General features: G+C 34.4%; 1 protein-coding gene across 1 annotated transcript in view; it reads right to left on the bottom strand.

Moving 5' to 3' along the window:
* Window positions 1-22,860, bottom strand: part of LOC123673717 (vitamin D3 receptor-like) — a 307,940-nt gene that overhangs the window by 142,421 nt on the left and 142,659 nt on the right. Inside the window, exon 2 of the mRNA XM_045608363.1 lies at window positions 4,776-4,853. Coding sequence (XP_045464319.1) covers window positions 4,776-4,853 — 78 coding nt within the window. The remainder of the gene's footprint in view (window positions 1-4,775; window positions 4,854-22,860) is intronic.

Below are 22,860 nucleotides of genomic sequence, written 5' to 3'. Positions count from 1 at the left end.
TTTGTCATTATAGTGTTTTGTGATTGTAAACTCGGCAACGTGGGAAGTCCACAGATAATTATCATATATGTTTATTTACCTATATGAAAATGAAAGGTTATATGAATAGGTAACTCTTGTACGTACGAAACGAAGTGAAAAAGCGAAAATAAATGATTGGATATAAATATCAGATTTGATATGGGTGGTTGCAAGCTGAATTTTTTATTATTATCGAATATAAAATAGATATCAAGAGAAAAATAATCAACATATTTATCTCCCACGAAATTGCTATAACTCATTTATTATATTGAAAATAATACTTCGGTCACCAAAGGGAATGGAAAAAGTGAGTTTATGCTTGTTTTGCTAATATAGTAACCCATTTCCAAAGTTCAAATGGTATAAATTTATGCTTGGGAAAACTTCAGTGGGCTGATTTCCAGGATCGGCATAGCTCATTATGAAAACTTAAAATGGCCATATCTTTTCAACCGAGCCGAATCGGAAAAAATGGTAAATGAAAAAAGTGTTTCTTTTGACCTCAAGAATCTACGATTAAAATATATGTACAAGTCAAAGACTCACCCTGGGGTGAGTCTTTGACTTGTACATATATTTCAACCGAAGATTCCTGAGGTCAAAAGAAACACTTTTTTCCTTTATAGTTTTTTCCGATTCGGCCCGGTTACAAAGATACAGGCTGTTGAAAATCGATAAAAAAATGTGATTTTCAGCTATATCTCGTAAATGGTTCTATAGAAGGAAATGATTTTTGAAATATAGCTTTTCCTTGATGTGATACATCTTCTCCGAACACAAGATTCCATACACATTCTTCTGTTTCTTTATTATGAACATTACATCACATAAAAATACCAGAAATTCGAAGAACCCAACTCTTAAAAGTAATTTGAACGTTCATTGAACAATATTTGGCCAATTTGGAAAATAAAAGTACTCTTCATATTTTCTCCTACAAAGCGCCGTTTTCGAGTAACTTGATCTTAAAAAAAAAAAATTATCTGTGAAATTCGAAAAATTGGGTACTTTGGCTAAATGCAACTCTGTTCTGTTGTGGAAAAAAATCCACAGAAATGAATATTTACTATGATGTCATGTCTCAGATTTTAGAATTGAAGTACTACCCAACTTGGTTTGAAAATGAAGTTATTTGAATAAGCTCACCTCAACTCTTCTATTTGATTACAAATTACTGAGCTTTGACACAGCTCTTATAAAAAGTAGATACTTCATTAAAATCAACATCCTATTTTGAAAAGTCCAGATTTCCCATAAAGCCCATGTTTAAAAAAGTTTTCACAAAATAGTCCCATTATAATGACAACAGTCAATATCCCACTAAAGACTGCTGCTATCGAACAATACTGTATTCTTCGAGGGTCATTCAAACTCACATCGAAACATACCACTAAGTACATACTAGACAAATTTTCATGTGATTGAGATTAAATACTTTTATTCTTTTGCTATTCCATAAATTCATCCTAGAGCATATGATTGACATACTTCCAAGAGTGCCATAATTGTTTTAATATGAAAACAAATAGGTGAGTTGAAAGAAACAGGATATTCAACTGTGGATATTTATATTGAATACTTCTCATTTATTTTCAATGGCAAAATCAAGAAGAATCAAGTAGTAGAGTTGGCTATAATGTAGGTACATATTATAGAACAAATTTGATTACAAGTGGAGTCTAACATTTTCCATTGATTACAGAGCCATAAAACTTCATTTCCATATTTTCACACTGATGGCTCCAAAAATATTGAAGCAGATCATTATTTTTATTTTTATGAGATAGTTGGAACAAATCAAATGCTTCATTTCATAAAGGAATTACTTTCTATCAGAATGCACACTTATTTATTTTGTATCCACACAATTATTTTGGAAATTGTTTTTAAATTTCTTGAAAATATGTATGGAACTTCAATATTCTGTTGGGTTTCTTCAAATCTTCGATGATTTTCATTTTATGCAAATATCATAAGACAATAACAGTGTAAACTGTAAATGAATATTTTACATTTTAGGTTAGAAGTTAGAACATAGATAATTCGAACTGCCTTGTTTAAATTTGCAACACTCGAAATTTGAGGTTCAAACTTAAAACCACAGACTACTAGTCTGTGTTAGAACTGTCACAGATGAATATTATTTATTTGAGAATGTAAGGTTAAATTGCAATTCTACGAAATTGAAATAAACAACGATATATTATAAATGCGATATAATAAATGAATGGATATGAATTATGAATATCAGAGCTAAGCTAATATGGGTGGTAGCGAGCTCAATTCGTTATGATTATCGAAAATGAAATAGAAAATCAAGAGGAAAATATTTAATCTTTATCGTCAGTGAAATTGGAATAACTCATTTATTGTATTATAAATACTACTTCCTCAACAAATGGAATGTTAAAAGTGAGTTTATGATGGTTTTTCCAATTTAGTAACTTATTTCCAAGTTTCAAATTGTAGATCTAATAATTGCGAAAACTTCGGTGTTCCGGTTACCAGGGGTGAATTAGCTCATTATGAAAATTTAAAATGGCTATATCTTTTTAACAGGGCCGAATCGGAAAAAATGGTAAATGAAAAAAGTGTTTCTTTTGACCTCAAGAATCTTCGGTTAAAATATATGTACAAGTCAAAGACTCACCCTGTATATAGACATAGCCGATTGATTGAAATGAAGTATATATTCAAGCATCTATTATATGTCAAACATAATACCAATTCAGGATAATCTAGAATAAATCAGAAATTGTACTTGTTTTAGAATGAATTTATTTCACTTTGAATAGACGTCTAAAAAAGTAATACTTTTCAACGTAAATCTCGCGGACATTTTTCGTCGAATCTAGAATAGAAGTTCTATACTTTCTGATGTTTTCTTGATCGTCTAAAAATCTATGAGATATTGTTTATAAAATGTTTTAAAGATGTGTGGGTTGTTTGGGAATAATATATTCACTTTATTATTCAAAGTCAAATTGGTTAGGAATTCTTCAAATCTGTTCTTGAATATTTTAATCAGTCAGGAAGGGAGAAAAGTTTAAGACACCATATAGTTTTTACTCTCTCTTCAACAATTCATACAGGCTGACATGTTTCGGCTTATATGCCATAATAAGCCATAATATGAATGCAGAGTTATGTCAGATATGAAATAGAATCCTCAATCAACGTTTCGAGGCGACACAACATGAACTGGTCAATGTCACAAAAAAAAATCTAATTAATGCCCCCAAAATCTATACTCAAACTTTCAATCTAAAAATCTTGAACAGCTGTTAACTCCATTGTGATTGGCGACACTAAACTTCCAACTTTCTTATATTCGGGATCGTGCACAAATGTTTACTTTCCGTTCCTTCTATTACTGCGTTCTGCAAATCCACACCGGTGCAGAGCGTGCGGTGTAGAGAGCTTAAGGTGGGATTGGTGTGAACGGTGTGGCCATAGAGTAAGTATATATAGAGGAGAAACTGAGGTACTAAACTCTGAAACAGTAATTCAGTTCCAGCAACAACTTCTAGTGGCCGCTCGCATAAATATTATCTTTGTTTGTTTAAAAACTTATCCTCAATAGTAATTTTTCATACGTATATATGATGGGCAAGAAAATTATTATTTACTTATCTGCTATTTGTTAACTTTTGTATTCATATTTCACAGGATCTTCAAATCAAGGGGAGAAGAGAGAAGTTCATGAAACTGAAGGAATACATCTCCAAAATGATGTTGAGAGGGAAGTATCAACAGAGACTTTGAAGAATTTTAAGCAGCCTCAGAAAACTTCAATATTTCAATATATAGAAAAAGGTTAACTGAAAATTAACGTTTTCTATCAAAATGTCTGAGCGATCAGAGTAGAAAACTGAGAATTATCCGAAAAAAGTTTCATTATACAAAGAGCAGCTAAAAAATGTAGAGAAACTTAATTCATCAGCAAATTTCAGTAGACTGATGAATTATGTTTCTCCAACAGCTTTTAATTGGGCACACTTTTGGAAGTAGTTGTGAGTTCCAACATTTTAAACAAATAGTATAGTAGAGTTTTCAATTCTGATCGAGTCAATTTAGAATATTTATTGCAATAAATTTGATGAAAATATAAGTACTTATGAATGTTTTGCTTCCTACAGATATCGAGGACAACAATTAATTGACGCAAGAAGCTGTGGGCGCTGCAGAGCTAATCCTTTTTATGTATAACCTGTTTGATAGCCTGAATATGCAATTGTGAAGGGCACTGATACAAAATTCAAAACTTCTGGGGTTATGTGTGACCCAATTAAAAATTTGGCATACTAGAAATATTTGAAAAATGTAAAACTTTAAATAGATGATTTTTTTATATGAATTTGTTTTCTCTGAACTTAAGCCTCTAATCTTGTCAAATATATTGGATGTGAAAGAACTCGTTCAGAAATATAATGGTAATATACCTTATTCAAAAGGAAAGACTTATTACCTTATTTTCGTACGTTGTTTATTTTCACATTCAAAAACCTCGAATTGAATTAAAGTATTATCGATTCTAAGCATTTCAAATTTTTGCGCGCTCATTTTATAATTTCATAAATAACCGCATGAGGTCGCTGAAAGCAGTGTCAATTTTATCATGAGAGTTTCCATTCTATACATACTTGTTCTATGGGTGTTGCATATACCGAACGCAGTATATCTATATTCTAAGGAGTAGGAACACTCATCCATGCCACAGTTAAATGGAAATTCTTTCAATATTCACTAACCTTGCATCCCTCGCAGGTAAATGCTCCAAAGTGGAAGCCTGCCGCTGGTTCCCCGCAAACCTTGCACAGCTGGTTCATCTGAAAATATATTTTCATTTATGAATCCACAAAAAAACTCGAATGATTAATTTTCCATCTTTTATCTCTGACAAATTCTCATCATTTGAACAGAATTTTAAAATTTAATCAAACAATTGCTTTGCTCTGAAAAAAAAAGACAATTAAAGGTTATAATTCAAATCGTCAATTCCCTTTTAATATCACATCAAAAAAAAATTTTTAACCCACGCTGTTTATGTTGTAGAGTGACTCCGTTCATCGATCACAAACTATTATAAACACATACTAGTCTTTTACATTCTCTGGCGTTGGCTGTTATAATAGACTAGATCTATGGTAGTAATCGCAAATTGCGTCATCTATGGTGCGAGATTAGAATGAAGAAAATATAATTTCTTCACATATGTAATATATTCAATGAAAGCACTAATGATTTTCAAAGGGATATCTGGCGATATAGGTTGTCCCATTTAAAAAACACCTACTGTCCTCTACCTAACTCTAAAACGGTGATTAATTTCTATGATCTATTATGATTGTCATATAAAAATAGAAATTACTGAATAATATAATTCTCGAACAGAAACCAAGATCTAGCAGAATATTTGAAACTTCAATGAAATGACTAGTAACTCGAGAACGAATCATAATATCTATAATAATAATAATAATAATATAATAATATAATAGGGTAGCGGTAGGTGAATCCCTAGCGATTCACCTATCAGGAGTGTTGAATCGACTCCTGCCCGCCGCAGATTCCAGGAGCTCCCTGACCCGGGAAGCTGAAACCTGTCGAAGGGTCCCTGTCCAGGGTAACAGACAGAGCCGTGTGGAAAGCAGCTCGAGAATTCTCCCACCGTAGCTCTGCGTATCGTATAAAGCGATCAAAGGTTGTCTCCCCTACGACACGGAGGAACCCATGAATGATGGTGAATTTAAGGAATAGAAATATAGAGCTGCTGCCTAAGGTTCGTCAGGGCGTGTCTGGAGCCGGCGCCAGACATGACAGTATGCGGGACGTCGGTGACAGAGTGCTAAAGAGACGGGCGGCTGTCTAACAAAATGCTACGCCTCCACAATCTCAACATTTTAGGAGAAGAATAACACGAATTTCTCCGACCGCTGAAGGTGCTGCGCAGGATCCCCAACCAGCACTCACCCAAGCAGGTCTACCATGAAGACGCATGAAATAGACAAGTTCGATAAATGAAACCATCATGCGCATATATTATGAAGTGACTAATATGGAAGAGGACAACAAAGCTAACCGGCAAAAATTATTTGCAGAATTCCACAGAAACTATCCCGAACTCCAAGTTTCTGAGCAAAGAGTAGCAGACCAATACCGGGTCATATTGAGATATAAACTTGTACCCGATGAGAGACTTAACACCATAAAAAATGAAGTCCAACTGATGCTACAGAATAGAGACCTCACTAACAGCGAAACGACAATTGAAGAAAACTACGATTGTGCTGAAAATTAACACTACATCAATGCACAAATGAACGCTAAGGAACAAAACAAAGCAGATGTGATAGCAATAAGTGATGCTCAACGACGGAATATATATGCTGCAGCCGTCGAAAATCCAGAAGAAGACCAAAGAAAACTACTGAAGCGATTATTTGCCACAATGAATAGATGCCTTATAGATTTTGAGGACACAGATTCATTGAGACGACCGATTCTACCAAGATTGAGGACATCCAAGAAACTATCTAATCTTCTGCTCATGACCAACAAGGAAATTATACCAAAGTATCTTTCTGAATACCATGATCTCGAATCATTACACCTCATCATGTACTGTGCAGCATTTTCAATAACAACAGTGCTAGGTGTGAAGCCAAAACCTAAAAGTCAGCAACCAGCCAGAGAAAAATAACAGAATAAACCACATTGGCAAAAAAGGCTAGAAAATAGAGTGCATAGCATCCGCCAAGATATATAAAGGCTCACCCAATTTGCAAAAGGTTCGCCGTCTAGAAAATTACAAACAATGGTGAATATAATAATGGATCGTCACCAGCAACATACAACATATGATCCAAACAATGAAAATGCTCAACAAATTTTAGACACACTGAAACAAAAATTTAGTGCGTACTCCGAAAGACTCAGAAGTTACAATGAGAGCTATAGAAGGAAACAGGACAATATGATTTTTGAAAACTCCGAAAGAAAATTTTATAGAATGTTAAACAATAATATGTCAGCAACACCAGGAAGTTATCCAACCGTCGAGGATATTGAGAAATTTTTGGACAGATCAACTGGCTACACCAACCCCCTACAACTCCCAGGCTGATTGGATAAGAAGTGAAGAGAAATCCTGTGAGACAATAGAACACATGTCGCATAACGCAGTTTCTATAGAAGAATACCATCAAATATTGAAAAACACACATAATTGGAAATCACCCGGCCCAGAAGGAATCCACAACTTTTGGTTGAAGAAATTTTGGTGTATACACGGCATGCTAGTTGAAACCATAAATGGTGTTATAAGGAATCCAACGGAAATGCCCAAATTTTTAACAACAAGGACCACTTACCTCTTACCGAAGAATCTGCAAAATATAGCGGATCCATCAAAATACAGACCAATTCATGTCGACCAACAATATATAAAATCATCACATAATGTATAGCATCTCGTATCTACAAACATTGCGGGACAAATAACATAATGACAGCACAGCAGAAAGGATGTTCCAAGAATGCACTAGGATCGAAGGAACTGCTGATAATAGATTCCATCATATGTAACCAATCCTTCAAAAAACACAGAAATCTTTTTATGACATATATTGAGTCTAAGAAGGCCTTCGCTCCATTCCACACGGGTGGCTGACAAAAATTTTGGAAATATCATATTTGTAAACTATAACTGAAGGAATAAAGACCTTTATTATTATTATATACAAGATCGATCCAATTACAATAAATTTTCTGAAGTATGCAATGTGCAACTGGGGAACGAATATCGAACTCTCTACGGCGAACATAACTACTAAAGAGATTCCAATGAAAAGGGCAATTTTCCAAGGAGATTCATTGAGTCCCTTATGGTTCTGCTTGGCGCTGAACCTCTTTTCTAAACAACTGAATGCTACTGAAAAAGGTTTCAATGTCAAAGTAAATATAAATACTATTGCACCCAATCATTTGCTATACATGGATGACCTAAAACTTATAACAGGCAAAAAAAAACCACTTGCAAATTATGATCAAACTGGTGGAAAATTTTTCCAAAGACGTGAGGATGAAATTCGAATTGGACAAGTGTCGTACGATTAGCGTAGTGCGTGGAAAAATCCAAGATGAACCGATAGCTCTCTCAAATAGACAGGAGATAGAAGCAATGAAATCTGACGATCTTTATAAATACCTAGGAATGAAACAAAACCGATGAATAAACCATTTGAGAATGAAGAAAGACTTAACAACTGAGTTAATTAGGAGAATCAACAAAATTTTTAAAACAAACCTCAACAGCGAGAACATGACCAGAGCCATCAACACATATGCATGTTCAATTCTTACATACTCTTTCGGTATCATTCCATGGAGCAAAACAGATATGGAAAACCTGCAACGCAAAATGAGAACCTTGATGACGAAAGCACACATGCTCCATCCGAAAAGTAGCATTGAGAGGACGACACTGCCGAGGAATAAAGGAGGCAGAGGTCTGCTAGACATCATGAAACTTGCCCATGGTCAAATTGAATGCCTACGAACATATTTCAAAGACAAATCAGACACGTCAGAGATCTACAAAGTACTGTGTGAAGCAGATGAATCAACACCTTTACAACTGCACAAGGAGCAATTGTCATACAACCACCAGACAATCCAAGAAAAACTGCAAAGATGGAGAGAAAAACCCCTACATGGACGACATTTCAACGAGGTGTACCAGGATCATGTCGACATTGAAGCGTCGAACTATTGGTTCACAACAGGTGCGATGTATCCAGAAACGGAAGGATTTCTTTCAGCCATCCAAGAAATTACTGCATGAATGATGGTGAATTTGAGGAATAGGAATATAGAGCCGCTGCCTGAGGTTCTTCAGGGCGTGTCTGGAGCCAGCGCTAGACATGACAGTATGCGGGAGGTCGGTGACAGAGTGCTAAGGAGACGGGCGTCTGTCGAACAAAATGCTATGCCTCCACAATCTCAACATTCTAGGAGAAGAATAACACGAGATTTTTCGACCGCTGAAGATGCTGCGCAGTATCCCCAACCAGCACTCACCCAAGCAGGTCTACCAAGAAGACGCATGAAATGGACAAGTTCGATAAATGAAACGATCATGCGCATTTATTATGAAGTGACGTATATGGAAAAGGATAAAATAGGCTACCGGCAAAAATAATTTGCAGAATTCCATAGAAACTATCCCGAAATCCAAGTTTCTGAGCAAAGAGTAGCCGACCAATACCAGGTCATATTGAGAAATAAACTTGTTCCCGATGAGAGACTTAACACCATAAAAAATGAATTCCAACTGAGGCTACAGAATAGGAACCTCACTAACAACGAAACGTCAATTGAAGAAAACTACGATTGTGCTGAAAACCAACACAACATCAATGCACAAATGAATTCTGAGGAACAAAACAACGCAGATGTGATAGCAATAAGTGATGCTCAACGACGAAATATATATGCTGCACCCGTCGAAAATAAAGAAGAAGACCAAAGAGAACTACTGGAGCGATTATTTGCCACAATGAATAGATGCGTTATAGATTTTGAGAGCACAGATCCATTGAGACGACCGATTCTGCCAAGATTGAGGACATCCAAGATACTATCCCATCTTCTGGTCATGACCAACAAGGAGATTATACCCAAGTATCTTTCTGACTACCATGATCTCGAATCATTACACCTCATCATATACTGTGCAGCATTTTCAATAGCAACAGTGCTAGGTGTGAAGCCAAAACCTAAAAGTCAGCAACCAGCCAGAGAAAAACAACAAAATAAATCACATTGGCAAAAAAGGCTAGAAGCCAAAGTTCACAGCATTCGCCAAGATATTGGGAGGCTCACCCAATTCGCAAAATGGTTGGCCTTCTAGAAAATTACAAAAAAATGTGAATATAATAATGGATCGTCACCGGCAACATACAACGTATGATCCTAATAATGAAAATGCTCAACAAATTTTAGACACATTGAAACAAAAACATTGTGTTTACTCCGAAAGACTCAGAAGATACAATGAGAGCTATAAAAGAAAACAGGATAATATGATTTTTGAAAACTCCGAAAGAAAATTCTATAGAATGTTAAAAACAATGTTTTAAAACAAGCCTCAACAACAAAGAACATGACGAGAGCTATCAATACATATGCATGTTCAATTCTCACATACTCTTTCGGTATCATTCCATGGACCAAAACGGATATAGAAAACCTGCAACGCAAAATGAGAACCTTGATGACGAAAGCACACAAGCACCACCCGAAAAAAAGCATTGAGATAACGACACTGCTGAGGAATAAAGGAGGCAGATGTCTGCTAGACATCATGAAACTTGCCCATGGGCAAATTGAATACCTACGAACATACTTCAAAGACAAATCAGGCATGTCAGAGATCTACACAGTACTGCGTGAAGCAGACGAATCAACACCTTTACAACTGCAAAAGGAGCAATTGTCATACAACCACCAGACAATCCAAGAAAAACTGCAAAGATGGAGAGAAAAACCCCTACATGTACGACATTTCAACGAGGTGAACCAGGATCATGTCGACATTGAAGCGTCGAACTATTGGTTCACAACAGGTGCGATGTATCCAGAAACGGAAGGATTTCTTTCAGCCATCCAAGATCGAGTGATCTCAACAAGAAATTACTGCAAGCATTGTTTAAGGAGAAGATAGTTAGTTACTTCGGTTCAAATATCATTGGAAGATATTGGGCAATATCGTTAGAGGGCGCCACTCCGGAAGAGGCCCAACATGATGGGTTGCCTATGCGCAATGTTGAAAATTCAGACGAGTATTAATTTTGGGTATGGTGAACAACAGATGTCTCTAGTGGGTTTCTTGTTCAATCTTTATTCATCTTTCTGTGAGGGCCTTGGGCCACTGTTATATACAATATTTATTGCTTTCTCCACTTCGGCCATTGGCGTTTCAATGATAGGGTAGAAAGGAATCCAACTTGATATCAGAGACAACTCTGTCTCTGTTGTTATACTAAAGAAGTAAAGATTAGCTGTGCATTGCTTATATATTTAACATTAGACTAAGTAAGTAGACTATGTCGGGTTATAGTTTAAGGATTTAACCCAAACAAATACTCGCATACTTTGTACTATTGAAGGACAATTTATTTTCAACTTGATTTAGATTGATTTTTCACACAAAATGATGAATATTATGAGAGTTTCAGTAGTATGGCTTCCTGGACGAAAATGTTTTCATTTCCTTTTTTTTTTTCATTTACTATTAATAAGATTCGAAATAAATATATACTTATATATATATATATATATATATATACATAATAAGAAGAGGTTCGACGCGTATATATGTATATAATATTTCATTATATAAAGTATACACATTAAATGAAGCGATCCTCTGAACGATATACGATAAACATGATTAACAAAAATTGACATAATATTATTTACGTCTGAAAAGTATTTGTGAAGTTATAAAATTTCTTACTCGTTATCAGACATTTTTATAGTTTTATGATGAATACGAATCTTGAAATATTTCGGAATAATTCATTTAATTATTCCGATTATTATTAATTATTGTATTATTCGATTACTCTGGAGGTTCATCATATAAATGATCTCCAAAGTTTTTCAAGATATTGTATGGCCAGTTCTTTATGCCCGCCACTCACGAAGCGTTTTTCTCGAGCGTTTGGTAGCTAGCGTTCAAGTAGCTTGCGCCGAATAGTAGCTAGTCTGTCATCCCTTGCTGCCATCGAAACCTGCTACTCGAGAGGTTGTTTACTTATTTTATTGGGTATCCGGGTCGGATTTCAGATGGTCACAGACAGCTGGCAATTTATCAGGTACCGTCGGTACCGTCGGAACTTCGTAGCGTACCAAATTCTTGTGAAAAATGAAAGAATTTTTGATAGGTTTTATCGAAATATTTAGGCAGAAAACCTGTCGATGGACAATAAAAAGTTCAGAATACGCAAACAGGAATATCAAAAGTAAAGCCTATGGGGAACTAGTAGAATACTCCAAAGGAAAATTACAGAATTAAAGAGTGGATGTAAATTTCTATTTGGCCGATATCGTTTTCCATTGTTATTGTTTATTGTTATTATCTTCCTCTTCACATTGAAATGAACATTCATTAATTGGAGATCTTCTTTCCCTGGAATGTCCCATTGGAAGGTAGTCTTCCTAGTCAATCATTTTTACCAATTTGAAAACCGTAATCGAGAAAAAAATCCACATTATTATAAACAACCAGTAAGAAAGCTGTGATGAATAAATTAATTATTATACTTATTTACCCATTCTGTAGCGAAGATTAATTAAGATTCGATAAACTGATAAAATCATCACGAAAAAGTACGATTACACAAGAAACACCCTGTATCTCGAAAACAATGCATTAGCGAGCTCATGTTTATGGGACTTTTTATTCTTAAAATTATCGCAGGAATCTCTAATTTTCCTTCGTAACTCCATTTTAAGAAAATACAGTATTAGATAAAAACAATTGGTAATAAAAAAATTATTTCGAGTAATTTGGTTCGAACTTATAAAACCTCATTTTCTCACATTACAGATATGGGTAAAAGTTGTTGCAAAAAATTTTTTTTTTCGATTACGGTTTTCAAATTGGTAAAAATGATTGACTAGGAAGACTACCTTCCAATGGGACATTCCAGGGAAAGAAGATCTCCAATTAATGAATGTTTATTTCAATGTAAAGAGGAAGATAATAACAAAAAACAATAACAATGGAAAACGATATCAGCCAAATAGAAATAGGTGTACATCTACTCTTTCATTCTGTAATTTTCCTTTGGAGTATTCTACTAGTTCCCAATAGGCTTTATTTTTGATATTCCTGTTTGAGTATGCTGAACTTTTCATTTTCCATCGACAGGTTGTCTGCCTAAATATTTCGATGAAACCTATCAAAAATTCTTTCATTTTGCATAAGAATTTGGTACGCTACGAAGTTCCGACGGTACCTGATAAATTGCCAGCTGTCTGTGACCATCTGAAATCCGACCCGGATACCCAATAAAATAAGTAAACAACCTCTCGAGTAGCAGGTTTCGATGGCAGCAAGGGATGACAGACTAGCTACCATTCGGCGCAAGCTACTTGAACGCTAGCTACCAAACGCTTGAGAAAAACGCTTCGTGAGTGGCGGGCATTAATCGGCAATCAACCACTAGTAGAGGGGATAGCTATAAAACTCGTAATTCGAAATCCTTTTTTGTACATCAAAATAATTCTTGTATAGGAATGGATCGGTCGAATATATATATTTTTTGTAATCGGAAAAATCATTCGTTGAGTAAATGTGATAAATTTAAACAACTGTCGCCATCTAAATGATATGCTTCAGTACGGGATAACAACTGGTGCTACAATTGCTTATCGCCCAATCACGGGGTAAGAGACTGTCCTTCAGACAAATTATGTTCAGAGTGTTCAAGAAAACACCACTTCCTATTACATTTGGGACGTATACAGGGTGAACTGGAAAAATATCCAAATTCGAAATCGGATTCGAATACAAATACGTTGGTTTCAACCAATAACAATTTTTATGCTACTTCTTTGGGTGATCGGGATATTCATACTGTTTTATTGTCGACGGTTGTGGTAAATGTTTTAAACGGTTCGGGTGGTTTGAAAACAGCTAGGTTTTTAGTAGATAGTGGCAGTCAGGTTAACTTACTTACTTATAGGTGTTGTAAGAAATTATGATTGAAGTTTTCACAATATTCAACGTCAATTCATGGGGTTGGATCTAATTCAGATTCAATTAAAGGTTTCACAAGTATTATTGTTTCGTCTAGGTGTGATTTTACTAAGAAATATTCTATTGAGGCATTTTTAGTAGATAAAATTACAGATAAACTTCCAATAGCCAAAATTGATCGCGGTGTTTTGAATAATTTTGGAAATATCCAATTGGCAGATGAACAATTTGACGAACCGGCTGAAGTTGAAGGCATTATGGGGGCGGATCTTTTCGCGATTATTGTGGGTAATTCGGTACCATCAGCATCGGGATCTCCAGTGGCGGTACAAACGGTATTTGGTCATATGATTATGGAAAAAGTTCGTAAATCAGAGTCAAAGGGGGAGTTCGGTGTATTCTTTAGTTTAAGGGAGGAGTGTCGGTTAAATGACTTGGTTTATAAATTTTGGGAGATGGCAATAAGTTCCAAAGAATATTTTGCCGGACCCAGCTGAAGAAATATGCGGAAATTTGTTTTCTACATCTTTTAGTAGAGATTATGAGGGACGTTTCACGGTAGCGCTTCCTTTTAAGAATTCTCCGAACACATTGGGTAATTCTAAGACATCGGCATTGATTCGGCTCTATTCATTAGAAAGAAGGTTGGCGAAATTTCCGGAGTTTCGTTTGAGTTATAATGAGATAATGAAAGAAGCAAATCAGTTAGGTTATATGCATTTGGTTGAGGATGAATATTTAAGTGATTCAGAACCTGCGTATTACATTCCTCATCATGCTATTGTTAAGCAAGGTAGTTCGAGTACACCAATTCGTGTGGTTTTAGATGCTAGTACATCATCCGATAATGATGTTTCGTTGAACGACATTTTACATGGTGGTCCAAAACTACAAACCGATCTATTTTCTTTATTGCTGAATTTTAGGTTGTTTCGAAAAGCGATTACAGCAGATATTCGACGAATGTATCATCAAATAAAATTAGTTGATTATCAATGGAGGTTTCAAAGATTGCTTTGGCGTTTCAGTCCTTATGATCCGGTTCAGGTATTTGAATTCAATCGTTTAGCATTTGGGGTAAAATCAAGTCCATATTTGGCTCTTTGTACTATAAAGCAGTTGATAAAGGAAAATGGATGTAGTTATCCTTTGGCAACGAAAATAGTTTCGACAGATGTTTACATAGATGATTTAGTTTGCAGCATTCCTTCCGAAGAGGAAGCATTTGATTTGTATTCACAATCAGTGTCATTATTCGCAGAAGGAAAATTCGAGTTAGTTAAGTGGTCTTCTAACTCTCTCGATCTATTGAAGTTAATTCCTACTGATCAAAAACTTGTAAATTCGGTAACATTTGGAGCGGAGACAAAAACTGGGTGTTATGTGTCGGTTCGGAATGTGGCGAATGAATCGTTTTATACAATGTTTTCTAGAGTTTCGTCTTGGATTTCTATTTTGCTGATTACGGTTTGGTTACTTAGATTTTTGAAGAAGCCTCCCAAGAGGAAATTCATTATAGCAGATGATTTGCAAAAAGCGGGGATCGTATTGATAAAAATTACTCAGAATAATGCATTCGAATCGGAAATAAGGTTATTGAATTCAGAAAAAGGGATCTATGGAAAATTGCTCAAATTGACTCCTTTCATCCAAGATAGAGTTCTCAGGGTGGGGGGGCGATTAGAAAATTCTTCGCTCAAGTTTACTAGCCAACACCCTATTCTACTTCCAGGCAAAGATCCTTTTACAGTAAAATTAATTCAATACTATCATAAAATAAATCTTCATACTGGTTCATTTCTTTTGGAAGCGTTGTTGAGACAAAAATATTGGATAGTGGGTGGTTGTAATGTTATACGACAACAGATACATGCCTGTAATCGTTGTTTTAGGGTAAAGCCTAAAAATAATTATCCTCTGATGGCGAATTTGCCTGCTTCTAGAGTGAATCCTACTGAAGTGTTCTCAAACGGGGGTAGATAACTTTGGATCATTCGAAATATCACTCGGTGAAAATAGAAAAACTCAAGTCAATAAAGGATATGTTTTTTTTTAATGGATTCGGTCCTTACTTGGCGGAAATTCATTAGAAATAAAATAAAACGAAGTAATTTCCACTTTATCATTTAATTGTTAGCAACAATTGTTTCGCCACACTGTGGCTTCATCAGGCTATATCAGTTCAGAAATGTAGCCTGATGAAGCCACAGTGTGGCGAAACAATTGTTGCTAACAATTAAATAATATAGTGGAAATTACTTCGTTTTATTTTATTTAAGGGTATGTTTGTTTGTTTATATGTATGAGCGTAAAAGCAGTTCATTTGGAACTCGTCAGTTCCTTATCTACAGATCATTTTTTGCAAGCCTTCAAACGGTTTTTATCTCGAAGGGGTACTTGTAATGTTCTGTATTCAGATAGGGGCACTAACTTTGTGGGTGCTAAAAAGGTTCTTCGCGAAAATAATGAATTTATTAATTCGGATTAATTCATAACTTCTTTTCAAAATGAATTAGCTTTGAATGGTATTTAGTGGAAATTTAATACGGCCGGGGCACCCCACATGGGCGGTTTGTGGGAGAGCAATGTCAAATCGGCTAAGAATCTGATCTATAAGGTGATAGGTACTCAAATACTAAATTTGAATAGTTCAGCACTCTTCTTACGCAGGTTGAAGCTTTATTGAATTCACGCCCTCTTTGTCGTCTGTCATCAGATTCAAGTGTACCGGAAGCATTAACACCTTCACATTTTTTGACAATGTCATCATTAAAATGTATTCCATCGCATGATTTGTCGGATATCAAGTTGAATAGGCTTGATCGTTTTCAACTGATTGATCGGATGGTTCAGGATTTCTGGAAGCGCTGGAAATTAGAGTATCTAACGACCTTACAAACGCGGGAGAAATGGCATTTGAAATGCTCAAATATTGAAGTTGGAGCGGTAGTCATATTAAAGTGTGAAAATTCGCCACCACTGCATTGGCCATTGAAGTTAGTCACACCGGTCCATCCCGGAAAAGATGGTATAGTCCGTAATGTAAAGCTGAAAACGAGTAAAGGTACCTATACACGAGCTGTAGTAAAGGTATGTCCTTTACCGACCCAGTAGTCGGAAGAGTTGACTACTATATATATTTTTTTGGTAGGTTAATTTTTGTTTGTTTCTGGTGAAATTTTTTTCTAACAGGGGATGATTTTGACAAGTTCATTTATGAAAGGTATTTGATTTCAAAGTGTCTGAAATTGAGTTTTCAGGGCGGGGGGTATGTTTTAGCCCTTTTTTAGTTATTATGATGTTTAGTTTTGGCAACGTCGCGAATTCTGGGAATATCGAGACGTATGTTTTGTCAGATCAAGTAATGAGATGTATTGGTTATCGGAAAGAACGGTTGAAGTTTGGTGGCATAAAGTTTTCGGTGTTTAATAAAACGGTTTTGATTACATTCACGGACATTTCAAATATATTCGGATTACAGTTCATTAGAAGGTCAGTTTGCATTGTATAAGTCCCATTTTGTTCCATTTCAATCCTTACCCTGTTCCCTTACATCCTTATACAGTGCGGTGCTGTGTGGAAGCAAGAGAGCTGTTTATATTGGTAAGACAATTTATACCATCATTTCATTGGTTCAAATTGAGGGAAAATTCAACAACTATGATGACATGTCTCCGATTTTAGAATTGAAGTATGTACTAGCCAACTCAATTTAAAAATGAAGTTATTTGAATGAGCTCACCTCAACTCCTTGATTTGATTACAAATTACTGAGCTTTGGCACAGCTCTGATAATATTTTTTTTTTTTTTAATTAATTTTATGTCTCATAACAAATCAATTTTATTTAGTGGTTTTAGCTTCTCTCGCAGCTTTGCGTTCAGCAGCACGTTTCAACTGTTGTTTGGTGCTTAAATTATGTTTTTTGGAGAACTTCTGATTTTTCAAGAATTTGGCATCCATCCCTAACGTTGACTCATGTCTATATTGTTTAGGTTTCTTGATACCATTTCTGTGAGCCTTTTTGTTTTGGTTGTGATTGGTATGATTTTTAAACTTTGCCATTTTTTGTTAGTCTGAAAACAAAAATTTTTATTGAATCTCTCAAAACTTTACAATATTTCAAGGAAATAAGGACACCATAAATGTTTCAACAGAAAGAATAAAAAAAAACATGACGTATCACCTTGATTTATTATATTATATTATTATTATTCATTATATGAAGATACTTCATTAAAATCAATATTCTATTTTGAAATATCCAGATTGCCTTTGAAGCCCATGTTTGAAAAAGTTTTCACAGAATAGTTCCATTATAATGACAACAATCAATATCCGAGAATCCCTCTAAAGACTGCTGCCATCGAATATTACTGTATTCTTCTTCAGGTCATTCAAACTTACATCGAAACATACTAGTAGGTACATACTAGACAAATTTTCATGTGCATGAGATTGAATACTTTTATCCTTTTGTTATTCCATAAATTCATCCTAAGAGCATATGATTGACATACTTCCAAAAAGGCCTTAATTGTTTTAATATGAAAACAAATAAGGTGAGTTGAAAGAAACAGGATATTCAATTGAGGATATTTATATTGAATACTTCTCATTTATTCTCAATGCCAAAATCAAGATGAATTAAGTAGTAGAGTTGGCTATAATGTAGGCACACATTAAAAGAACAAATTAGATTACAAGTGGAATCTAATATTTTCCATTGATTACAAAGCCATCACATCTCACTTATTTCCATATTTTCATAGTGATGGCTTCAAAAATATTGGTGATTATCAATATTCATATGAGATAGTTGGAACAAATCAAATGCTTCAGTTCATAAAGGAATTGCTTCCTATCAGAATGCACAATGATTTATTTTGTATCCACACAATAATTTTGGAAGTTGTTTTTAAATTTCTTGAAAATATGTACGGAACTTCAATATTCTGTTTGGTTTCTTCAAATCTTCGATGATTTCCATTTCATGCTAACATAATATCAATTATCATATAACAATAACAGTGTAAACTGTAAATGAATATTTTAGGTTAGAACATAGATTATTCCATAGACCTAATATGGATATTAGGTCTATGGATCATTCGAACCGAACTGCTGTGCTTATATTTGGCAACACTCGAAATTTGAAGTTCAAACTTAAAACCACAAATTACTAGTCTGTGTTAGAACTTTCACAGATGAATATTATTCATTTGAGAATGTAAGGTTAAATGACAATTCTTGTACTAAATGAAATAAACAACGATGTAATATAAATGCGATATAATAAATGAATGGACATGAATATCAGAGCTAATAGTATGGGAGGTAGAGAGCTCAATTCATTAAATTATCGAAAATGAAATTGAAAATCAAGAGAAGAATATTTAATTTTTAGCGTCAACGAAATTGGGATAACTCAATTATTTCATTATAAACACTACTTTGTTCAACAAAAGGAATGCTAAAAGTGAGTTTATGATGGTTTTTCCAATTAAGTAGCTTATTTAAAAGGTTCAAAAGGAATGTCATATGCTTGAGAAAACTTCAGTATTCTGGTTTTCAGGGGTGCATTAGCTCATTTTGAGAATTTAAAATGGCTATCTCTTTTTAACAGGGCCTAATCGAAAAAAAAAAGGTAAGTGAAAACAGTGTTTATTTTGACCTCAAGAATCATCGGTTAAAATATATGTACAAGTCAAAGACGCACCCTGTATACAGGGTGTTTCAAGTTCGACGGCCTATTAGACGTTTCTGGCGAACGGGGCCGATTTGAAATCTGAAAATTCGGAATATTATATTATTCATGATGCCCTATTCAGCTAAAATATTTCATAAGTTCCGGCACTTTCGGTTATACAGGAATTAAAAAACATTTTTTCAAAAAAACTTTTTTTTCATTTTATGTCTTAGATATTATCAAGATTTCCATTTTCAATTATTATTTTCTGGAATTCTTGCGTTAGTCCTCATAGTTTTCAAAATTTTAAGGAAAAACCGAAAAAAAGAGAAAATTTCCGTAGTCACAATTACGTGAATTATTTTTACTGTGAAAATCCTATGCGTATACTCATACTCAATTCACTTTCTCAGACTAAAATGATGTAGGAATATCATGCATATCTTGAAATCGAGAAATCTCATCATAGGGTGTTTCAAATATTGTGCCAAAAATTGTGAACAAAATTTGATCATAAATTTCGATTTTCAAATTAGAACCCTATTTTTTTGTGATTTCATTTGATTCTACGGCAAAAAATAAGGGAAGTGTCCCTACATGATTATGCTCCGAAATTCAATAATTCAAGAGTTATTCGAGATTTTATGAATTTATGTTATACGTAGGGCCAATTTCATTCGATCTGTTTCTACAGTGCGTTTCAAATCAGTAATCGATGATCATAGAAATTAAAATATGCAATTATTTCAAAATGACATGTGTACTCATTATTGAAGCTAGTAGATTATAATTTCACGATATGAATCCCCGTTATTCAAAAAATGAAATTCTGGATCTATTCTATATCCACGGTGAATGCAACAGAATTATTCAGAGAACTTGTCCAGCATTTAATCGGAAATATCCACATTCACCACCAATTGACGGGAAGATATTTCGGAAGTATGTTTCAAACTTTCTATTACTCCCTTTTCATCACCACGAAGATTTTTTCCTGAATTCATAAAATGTATTCTACCGCTTTTTTATATGAATAGAAATAGCACACAGGAGTGTTGCATGATTTCATCTCATTTGGTAGGTACAGGTTTTTTCTTCTAGTTAGGTACTCCAGAATAATGGATATTCATAAACTATGAAACATCCTTTCAAGAAGATGAGGAAATTTAAGATTTAAAATTCGATGAGTTCTACCAATAATTCTATTGCATTCATCGTGAATATGGAATCAAATATTTATAATACAAGTGCAGAAGTTATAGATATTCTCCCAAGAGTTCAAAATGAACGAGTGGTAGAATGAGCCTTCTATACAAGTTTTAAACATTATTTTTCCGAATTCACTGCCTTTTTATTGAAATTAACGAAAATTTTCATTAATATCCATTAGTGATTTTTGTATTGAGAAATGTTGGTTGGCAGAACAGTTTTCTGTATCACAAATTTGACAGGTAATGGATAAATCTGTTTCAGTCTATTTTGTTCCACAAGATGTGCCGGAATGAACTGATTTGCCACATAATAATTAGAAAAAGTATATCCAGAATTTTGTTATTTCAATTTTGGAAATTCAATTCCTGAAATCAAATTAGTGTAGTTTTGATAATGAAAACACCTGTCACATATTAATTGATTAGATATTTGAATTTCTATGGTCATAGAGTATTATTGCTAGTCTGTCTGGAAACAGATTGAATGTAATCGACCCTACGTATATCATAAATTCATAAAATCTCGAATAACTTTTGAATTATTGAATTTGGAAGCATAATCATTTTTTGGACACTACCCTTATTTTTTACCGTAGAATCTAACGAAATCACAAAAAATAGGGTTCTAATTTGAAAATCGAAAGTTATGATCAAATTTTTTTCACAATTTTTGGTACAATAATTGAAACACCCTGTGATGAGATTTCTTGATTTCAAGATATGCATGATATTCCTACTTCATTCAAGTTTGGAAAAGTGAATTGAGTATACGCATAGGATATTCATAGTTAAAATAATTCACCTAATTGTGACTATGAAAATTCTCTCTTTTTTTCGGTTTTTCCTTGATATTTTGAAAACTATGAGGACTAACGCAATAATTCCAGAAAATAATAGTTGAAAATGGAAATCTTGATAATATCTAAGACATAAAATGAAAAATAACTGGCAACTGAGTTGCCTCGAAGAACGGAAAGTAACCACACCTACGAGAATACTCTTGTTGATGATACCTGGGGAGTAGGCAGATTGAGACCCCGGCGTAAAGTCAACGGTTCTTGAGAATGGCTCCAAAATCGGAGCCGAAACGTCGAACACGACAAAATATTAGACGCGGTCCAATCCGGAACACACAAAGTTCATATATATATATATATATATATATACTCTTACTCACCTTCAAAAAAGCATATGAATACTTACCGAAGGCTGTACTTGAAAATGACCAGTTCAAGTTATACTGGGACAATCGGATCGTAACAGATAGATCGATACACAACATAACAGACCAGACATAGTGCTTTTTGATAAAGAAGAGGGTAAAGTTACCATCATAGATGTTACTGTTCCGGCCGATGATAACATCAGTAAGGCATACACTGAGAAGCTCACAAAATACCATGATGTGGCTTTTGAAATGAAGGAAATGTATAGATTGAACACAGTTCTTATTCTCCCACTGATCATTACCACCAACGGATTGGTGGAAAGTCACCTTCCAGACAATATAAAACTCCTTGGTCTAGACCTTGAGTTGATCAGCACAGCTCAGAAGGAGGTAATACTGTGGACAACAAGGATTGTCAGGATGGTTTTGACAACAACCTAGGAGAGCCTTGGTCGTGAGTCGACCCGGCTCTCTTCTACAGAGCTAACCCATTATGGTGATTGGAAAATGAAAAAAAAAAAAATATATATATATATATATATATATATATATAGTCAATAGTATTTTCTTTATTTGGAAGTGTCAGGTTTTTAATGAAGTTCTTTATTTCATATTATACGTTTCGGAGAGACTCTCCTTCTTCAGTGAAAATGATTCATCTGATAGTTTACAATATAAAATATTAATTAAAATTGAGCCTGTAAAAAAAAAAAACACAAACATTTAGAATAGTATACACAATAGTTTACTTCACAAAATAAGTTAATTAAAATAAATGTATCCCACTTTCAATTTCTCGTCAATTCACAATATTGAAACGTGAATGTCAAAGTCAGTCTTCTTTGGTATGTGTCACGTTTTAGGTCTTGTCTTCTTCTTTTTGTTGTGTCGGTTTTTTAAGGAGTGGTACATAAAATTGACTGAGTTGTTTTACGTCTTGTCTATCATTTACTGTTTTTTCCAAGTTTGATTGTATGTGTATCATCTCCCATATTTCT

Source organism: Harmonia axyridis, chromosome 2 (assembly GCF_914767665.1).
Source record: "Harmonia axyridis chromosome 2, icHarAxyr1.1, whole genome shotgun sequence".
Taxonomy (NCBI): Eukaryota; Metazoa; Arthropoda; class Insecta; order Coleoptera; family Coccinellidae; genus Harmonia; species Harmonia axyridis.
Note: the sequence above shows the minus strand (reverse complement) of the source record. Positions and strands in the feature narration are given on the sequence as shown.